General features: G+C 66.3%; 3 protein-coding genes across 3 annotated transcripts in view; 1 reads left to right on the plus strand and 2 right to left on the minus strand.

Moving 5' to 3' along the window:
* ACA1_234350 (surface antigen repeat-containing protein) overlaps nt 1–3,272 on the minus strand; it is a gene marked incomplete at both ends in the record, with an annotated part of 5,979 nt that extends 2,707 nt beyond the window's left edge. Inside the window, 2 exons of the mRNA XM_004341013.1 lie at nt 9–888; nt 987–3,272. Coding sequence (XP_004341061.1) covers nt 9–888; nt 987–3,272 — 3,166 coding nt within the window. The remainder of the gene's footprint in view (nt 1–8; nt 889–986) is intronic.
* A 281-nt stretch (nt 3,273–3,553) lies between these two features.
* On the plus strand, nt 3,554–4,270 carry ACA1_234460 (uncharacterized protein; the record flags this gene model as incomplete). The annotated part of the gene is made up of 3 exons (XM_004341014.1): nt 3,554–3,620; nt 3,748–3,967; nt 4,078–4,270. The coding sequence occupies 3 exons, from the start codon at nt 3,554–3,556 to the stop codon at nt 4,268–4,270; spliced, it is 480 nt and encodes a 159-aa protein (XP_004341062.1).
* A 295-nt stretch (nt 4,271–4,565) lies between these two features.
* The window catches only part of ACA1_234470 (pentatricopeptide repeat domain/PPR repeatcontaining protein), a gene marked incomplete at both ends in the record, with an annotated part of 4,485 nt that continues 1,415 nt past the window's right edge, over nt 4,566–7,635 (minus strand). Inside the window, 9 exons of the mRNA XM_004341015.1 lie at nt 4,566–5,222; nt 5,476–5,570; nt 5,691–5,840; nt 5,960–6,043; nt 6,262–6,434; nt 6,557–6,630; nt 6,731–6,914; nt 6,986–7,213; nt 7,337–7,497. Of these exons, the coding sequence (XP_004341063.1) occupies nt 4,566–5,222; nt 5,476–5,570; nt 5,691–5,840; nt 5,960–6,043; nt 6,262–6,434; nt 6,557–6,630; nt 6,731–6,914; nt 6,986–7,213; nt 7,337–7,497 (1,806 nt within the window). The remainder of the gene's footprint in view (nt 5,223–5,475; nt 5,571–5,690; nt 5,841–5,959; nt 6,044–6,261; nt 6,435–6,556; nt 6,631–6,730; nt 6,915–6,985; nt 7,214–7,336; nt 7,498–7,635) is intronic.

Genomic DNA, 7,635 nt, shown 5'->3' on the forward strand with positions numbered 1-7,635 from the left:
CTGCCCACGCGCTCGCGCCTCGGCCTCGGCGAGCGCCGCCTGGTGCTCGGCGCGCTCCCGCTCGGCGCTGGCCTGCTGGGCGGTCTGGGCCTCGAGGGCCTGCCGCAGCTGCTCCCGCTCGGCGAGGAGCTGCTCGCGCTGCTCGTGCTCGGCCGCCAGCTGGTCGGCGCGGCCCTCGGCCTCGGCGGAGCGCTGCTGCAGGTCGGCCAGCTGCAGGTCGAGGTCGGCGAGGCGTGCCTCGTACTGGGCGCGGGCCTCGTCGGCCTGGCGCTGGAGTTGGGCGGCGAGCTGCTGGGCGTCGTGGTAGCGCTGCTCAAAGGCCTGGGCGTCGCGCAGCTGCTGGTCGAGCTCACGCAGCCGATCGCCCTGCTCCTGGACTACGGCCTCCAGCTCGCCCGCTCGCTGGCTCCGCGCCTCCGCCTCGCGTTCACTCTCCTCGCACCGGCGACGCAGCTCCTCGATCGCTTCCGCCGCCAGCGCATCGGACTCGCCGCCGCCTTCCGCCAGCTGCTCTCCTTCCTTCTTTTCTTCCTGGTCCTCTTGTATTTCCTTTTCCTTTTCCTCTTCTCCTTCTACGGGCTCCTCTTGGTGATGCTCTGGCTCGGACTGGACCGTTGCGACGTTGTCGGCGTTGGCCTCTTCGTTTGCCTCGCCGCCGCCGTCTTCGCTTGCCTGTGCGTTCACCTCGCGGACGACGTGGGCAGCGGCGGCGAGCTGGGCCTCGGCCTGTGCGAGGGAGTGGAGAGCGTCGGCGCGGCCGCTCTCGGCGAGGGCGAGCCGCTGGGCGGTCTCCTCCTCGCGTGCCAGCTGGGCACCTCGGGCCGCCTCCTGCTCGCGCTCCAGGCTCTCCACCCGCGCAGCCGCCGCCGCCAACTGCGCCTCCAGGGCCTGCACCAAATGCACACATGTGAGCGGTCGACCACACACACGACACACACACACGACAGCAGCAACAACAACAACGGCGGCGGCGGGGCAGCACATACCGCGCAAGACTCGCGCCACTGGGCAGCTTGCGTGGTGGCGAGTTCGAGGTCGTGGCGAAGTGGCTCGAGCGGCTCCTCCTTCTCCTCCTCCGCGACGTGCGCCTGCTCCTCCCCCGCCTCCTCCTCCTCCTGCTGCTTCCGCTCCGCCGCCGCCGCCGCCTCCTCCTCCTCCTCCTGGTGGGATTGGGCCATGGCGGCTTCGAGTTCTACGATGCGCGCCTCTCGCGTTGCGAGTAGGTCCCGCAGGCGCACTATCTCTTCTTCTTGCTGCTGCTGCAGCTTCCCGTCGTCGTCGTCGTGTTCATCGCCGGCGTGGAGGTCGTTGCCGCTGGCGGCTCCTCCCTCCCGCTCGGGCTCGCGCGCCTCCTTTTCACCGGTGATGGTGGTGATGGTGGCCTCCTCCTCCGTGGCGGCACCGCTACTGTGGTCCTCCTCCTCCTCCTCGTGGTGGTGGTGGTGGTGGTGGTGCGCCGGCTGCTGCTGCTGCTGGGCGTCCTTTTCGTGCAGGGCCGCCTGGAGGGCGTCGAGGGCGCGTGCGTGCTCTTGATCGGTGTCGCGCGCCAGCTGCTGGGCGGCGACCAGGAGGGCGTCCTTCTCGTGGAGGGCCGCCTGTAGGTCGTTGAGGGTGCGTGCGTGCTCTTCGTCAGCGTCGCGCGCCAGCTGCTGGGCGGTGACCAGGAGGGCTACTTTCTCGTGCAGGGCCGCCTGGAGGTCGTCGAGGGCGCGTGCGTGCTCTTGGTCGACGTCGCGAGCCAGCTGCTGCTCGGCGAGCAGGCGCGAATGGGCGCGGGCCAGTTCCTCCTCGGCGGCCTGCCGCGCCTGCTGGGCCATGAGCACCTCGCGCTCCGTCTGCTGCTCGCGCTCCTCCCGCGCCGCCCGCTCGCGGCTCAGCTCCCGCTCCAGTTGCTCCACCGCCGCTGCCTGCGTGTCCGCCTCCGCGCGGAGCTGCTTGGCAGTGCGCTGGGCCTGCTCCAGCTCCGTGCGAAGGGCATCGAGGGCCGCGGCGGCGTCGGCAGCAGCGGCATCAGGCTCGCGTGGTGTTTCCGCGGAGGCTTGCTGGGCCTGGGCCAGGGCGTGTTCGTGTTCGCGGAGGAGCTGCTGGTTGTGCTGGGTGAGGGCGAGGGCCTTGGCCTGGAGGGCGGCAATGGTCTGCTGGTGGGCCTTGGCGTCAGCGGAGGCCGTGGTGCGGAAGGCCTCCAGCTGCTTCTCCGTGCGCCGCAGCTTCGTCTCCAGCCGCATCGCCGCCTTCTTCAGATCCCGCACCTGCGCCTCCGCCTCCTCCCTCGCCGCCGCCGCCGCCCGCATCGCTTCCTCCTCCTCCTCCTCCCTGCTGGCCTCGCCGCCGCCGCCCTGCTCCACCTCCCGCTTCTCGCTCTGTGCTTCTTCATGCCGCCGCCCCTGCTGCTGCTGTTCTCGTTCTTGTTCTTGTTGAAGCCGCTGCTGCTGCTCCACGAGGCGGTGCGCGGCCTGCGCGGCCTCGTGGCGGGCGGTCTGTGCGTCGCGCTGGGCGCTGTCGAGGGCGAACGCGGTGCGGGCCGCCTCCTCGCGTGCTGCGCGTGCCTCGCCGGCCTGCGCCGCCGCCTCCGCTTCGGCCTGGGCCAGGCGCCGGCGCAGGTCCTCCACCTCCGCCCGCAGCTCGTCTGCCTCACGCCCCGCCGCCGCCTCTGCCTGCTGATGGCGGCGTGTGGCCTCGAGGTCGTCGTCGTCGTCGTCGTCGTCGTCGTCGCTGTGGTGGTGGTGGTGGTAGGTGTGGTGCGTGGAGGAGGACGTGGGCGAGGGGTGGTGGAGCAGACGCAGCTGCCGGTGGAGGTCTTCGTTGGCGTGGTTGACGAGGTCGGCCGTGACGCGCTCCTCGTCGAGCTCGCCCTGCAGACGCGCCACCTCGCCCTCGAGCGCCGCCACCGCCGCCCGCAGGCGCGCCACCTCACCGGCCTGGGCCTCCACGTCCGCCGTCGACGTCGACGTCGACAGGGACGGCGACTGGGGCGACTGCGTCAGGTCGGCATACGAAGACGAAGAGGAAGAAGACGACTTCTGGGCGGCGAGGAGGAGGAGCTGGGTGCGCTGGAGGGCGAGGTTAGCCTGGCGGGCGCGCTCCTCGAGCGAGTCGCACTGCTGGTGGAGCCGCTCGAGCTCCTCGCGGCCGGCCGAAGCCTCCCGCTCGGCGTTGGCCAGGCGCAGCATGGCGAACCCGTGGGCCTCCTTCTCCGCGCTGAGCTCCTCGAGCAGCACCTGCTTCTCCTCGGCCCATCGGTGCGATCTCCTCTCCTCGGCCGGGTGCTCCATCATGATTGGGGGGGGGTGATGAACGTTCGTTCCGTCCCTTCACGTCACGTGAGGTCCTGCACTTTCTCTCTTCCCCAAACGTCGGCTGCTGCTTCACTCTCCCCGCCTTGAAGTGATCCACTAAGCAATCAACGACGTGGCCCAACTCGATTTGATTTTCCCTTTCCTTTTTCTTTCGTGCCTCGTGTCGACAATGCGTGATTGAAATTCCTTAATCAGAGGACAACCTTTCCATTTCCTGTGATTGTTTGCATCTTTGTTTCCAGCTTGCAATCCACACCATGTCCGACAAGCAAGAGTACCAGCGCAACCCCACCTTCTACAGCGGCGAGGGCACCCCGGCACCGCGTACGCCGCCACATTTCGCTCGTTCCAAAGAACAAAAAAATAAAAGATACAAATAAAAAACAGGTGTAGGCGAGCTGACATTTTGTGTCCTCTTTGGGGCGGGGGTGGGGGTGGGTGTCTTCTGCAGAGGTGTACGCTGCGGGAGGTGCAGCCTACGCCCCGGGCATCTACCAGCAGCAGCAGCAGCAGCAGCAGCAGCAGTTCCAGCCCCAGCAGCAGTATGCGCCCTACCCGGGTCCCTACGTGCAGCAGCAGCACCCCGTCGTGGCCGTACATATGGCGCCCCCCGTCTATCATGACTACCACCACCACCACCACGACGAGCATCTGGGCTGTGCCCGCCTCGGGTATGTGCTGCTTTTGTTTTGATGTGACGTTGGTGTGACGTTGTCGATCGATCGCTGCGCGTGGCGTGAGCTCAACTGGCGCGGCGTGGCGTGGGGGGACGGGGTGGCAGGTGCCTGCTGTCGTGGATCCCGCTGATCGGTCTGATCACGTTCGTCCTCAACGTGGGCGCGCCGATGGGCTCCCGCCGGCGAAGGCTCGCATGGATCTCCCTGTTCGTGGCGGCCTTCATGGTCTGCTCGAGCCTGGGCCTCGTGTTCGTCCTCTACTTCACCGCCTTTGCCGCAGCCAACGCCAACCACTAAGCCTCCACTCAACCCACCCACCCACCTCGATGGACTCACTCCATCCGTGTGTGCCGCTCTCTCCTCCTTTTGTCTTAGTCCTGTCAGTGTACACAAGTCTTATGTTTTTGGTTTCATCAACTTATGCGTGAGGCATAAGATAAATTTTATTATTATTAAAAAGAAGTTCATCATCCTTCGCAACACGTGTGTACACTGTCGTCGGTGGTCGGGTGGCGGGCGTGCGGGACCACGCGCGCGCAGCTGCTGCTTCTTCTCCTCCTCCTCCTCCTCCTTGGTCTCCTTCTGCTAGAATCTAGAACCGCCCCTCCGGGCCGCCGAGGGGCGAGGAGGACGAAATGAAGGAGGCCATGAGTCGCTGGAGGGGCACGCTCACGTACACGTCCTCGTCCTCCATGCGCCCCAGGATCAGCTGCGTGCGCTGCGCATCCACCCGCTCCTGCCTCCGCTCCCGCTCCACACCTCCGCCGCCGCCGGTTGTGGCCGTCGAGCTGCCGCGGCCGCTGCCGGCGATGCCGATGCGCGAGAGGAGAGACGGGAGGAAGGATGGTGGCGGTGCGCGGGCGGCGGCCGAAGGCGAAGAGGGAGGACCACCATCGCGGCGGCGGCGGGCGAGGAGGGTGAGGTGGAAGTAGAGGAAGCGGTTGAAGGCCAGCTGCCGGAAGGCCGCGTCGCGGTCGAGGCGGCGGTGGCGCGCCACGCGGAACACCTGCCGGCGGATGTCGGCGAACGTGCCGGTGAACAGCGGACGGAGGGCGCCCGGCTGGACAAGGCGCCCGTCCTGCTCCAGCGCGCGGCCGACCTGCCCGAGGAGGCTCACCGGCGGCACCTGGCCGTGCTGCTCCAGCATCCCGTACAGCACCCCGAGGGCCTCCTCCACGCGCCCATTCCGCACATACCCGGCCACCAGCGCCGACCACGCCGCCAGGTCCACCTCGCCCTCCTCCACCATCTGGAGAGCCAGAGAGGGAGAGAGAGAGAGAGAGAAGACGGATTAGACGTGACGTCCGGCCCACGTGAGCAACCAACACGCTTCTCTCTCTCTCTTCGCTTTCGTTGGCTTTCTTTCTTTCTTTCTTTGATGGAGTGGATACATATATATGCGATATGTATGTAGGTATGTATGTATGTATGTGTGGGGGGGAGGGGCGTGCCTGGGCGAAGAGGGTCTCGAGCTTGGGGAGGTCGGCGAGGGTGCCGTAGACGTGCATGAGGCTCGTCTTGAGGTAGCGCGAATTCGGCCCCAAACGCTCCTGCAGCTCCGCGAACAGCGACCCCTTCCCCCCACCCGTGCCGGACTCTGCTTGTCGTGTGCGTGTGCGTGTGGTGCGCGTGTCGTGTGGGTGTATCGAGTGTGTTACGTGTGAGCGGCGAGAGGCGACAGTGGCGGGGCGCGCGTTGATGGGATCGTGGATCGTACGGCTGGCGGGAGCGGCGGGTGGCCCGCGATGCCGCACGAAGCTGTCGACGAGGGCGGAGGCGGCGTGTGGGCCGGCCAGGGGAACGCCATCGGCCTCCATCTGCGCCACCACGCGGCCCAGGTGCTCCCGGTACCGCTCGGCCTCTGCCTCTGCACCCCCCCCCCCATCGCCCACAAGGCAAGCCGTACGGTCAATCGTTAGAGTAAGATATCTAATCTAAACTATCTAAACGAATCCAAACTAATCTGGACCACGTGATGGGACGTACCGGACGCGGGCGACACGACGGAGGGCTGCAGGCTGGCGAGGAGAAGTCCGTACATGCCACTCTCGCGCGGGATGTGCCGACATTCTACCTCCCACCAGGTGCCGCAGCGAGGGTGAGTGCGTGCGTCGTGCGCGCGGGTGTGCGTCGTGTGTGTGTGTGTGTGTGCATATGACATCCGTGTGTGTGTGCGCGTCGTGTGTGGTGTGTGTGGTGTGTGTGGTGTGTGTGTGCCGTGTGTGTGTCCTCTTTGGCGTGCGTGTGTCGTGTGTCGTGTTTTTTCGTAGGCGGGGGGGGGCACGCACCGGTGAGGAGGGTGTCGAAGAGGGCGATGGCCATGTCGGGTTCGCGGTGGCGGCGGCACTTGCGGAGGAGGATCATGAAGCTCTCGGCGTTGAGTTTGGGGTTGTAGGCGTACGTGCGGTCCGTGCTCACCGTTCCCTCCCGCATGCTCCGGAACAGCGCCTCCGCACGCGCCCTGGCCCCCTCCCCCCAGTCAGCCCGGCCCATTGCAGCAGCAGCGGTGGATTGGTGGATGGGAAATAGAAATTGTATATATAGTGTAAATAAATATATATACATATATATCAGGGTTCGTACCGTCCGCCGTGGTGCCAGATGTTGTGCATGCTCTTCCTCGACGGCGGCGATGACGCCGCCGATTTGGGTTCGTCCTGGCGGTGGCGCGTGAGATACACGCACACGCACCACCGCACACGCACACGGGAAGGCGGTACGGGGATTCGATTGGTGGGGGGGGGTTGGGAGGAGTACGCCGTCGGTCTTGAGGAGGAGGGCGTTGTAGACGCGGACGTCGGGCTGGAGGCCCTCGTGGAGCATGCGGTTGAGGAGGCCCATGCCGTCATCGGGGTGCCCGTGCAGAATGAGCCAACGGTACACCTCCCCGTCACCACCCACCCCGCTCTCCTGCATCAGATCCAGCACCTGCGTCCGCTCACTACGCACCGACACACGACACACGACACATAGCACACGCACACATGGTCGCTAAGACAAGTTTCGGCTCACTCGTTGGCGGCGGCGGCGGCGATGGTAACATACGAGACGGGAAGACGGGAGGGGAGGCGGGCGGCAAGCCGTCGGAAGGGCGTGGTCGAGGAGGGCGCGTAGCCGAGGGCGCGCATCTCGTGGAGCACCTCGCGCGCCTCCTCGATCGACGCGCTCGCACCCAGAAGCTCCTCGTAGAGATCCTGACTACCCGCCATGCCCCGCCCCTCACCCTCCCCCTTGCGCACGCTTCACACACGACACATACACGACACACACGTCGCGCCCATTAGTAACTGGCGGCGGCGGCGGAGCGCTGGCAGATGAGTGATTACAACACCAACAATGACCTTTGGGGGGGGGGTAACGCACGTGGCGAGGAAGTCGAGGGCGGCGCGCGCGCCCGAGTGAGAGCAGTGAACGTGGGCCATGGCGCTGAGGGCGGAGGGCGTGATGGGAAGCCCGCTCCCCACCAGATCGCTCCACATGCGGCCGGCCTCCCACACATTGGCCGACGACCCGCCCACGTGCGCCTGCCACACTCGCGGTGTAAGTGCTCTGGCCCGAGCACACAATTATTGCGATATCTATATTTTTTTATATAGATAGATAGATAGATATAATCTGTTGTATGATCCTATTCGCCACCGGAGTCCAGCAGCAGCAGCAGC

This window comes from Acanthamoeba castellanii (genome assembly GCF_000313135.1).
Source record: "Acanthamoeba castellanii str. Neff unplaced genomic scaffold scf7180000084762, whole genome shotgun sequence".
Lineage (NCBI taxonomy): Eukaryota > Discosea > Longamoebia > Acanthamoebidae > Acanthamoeba > Acanthamoeba castellanii.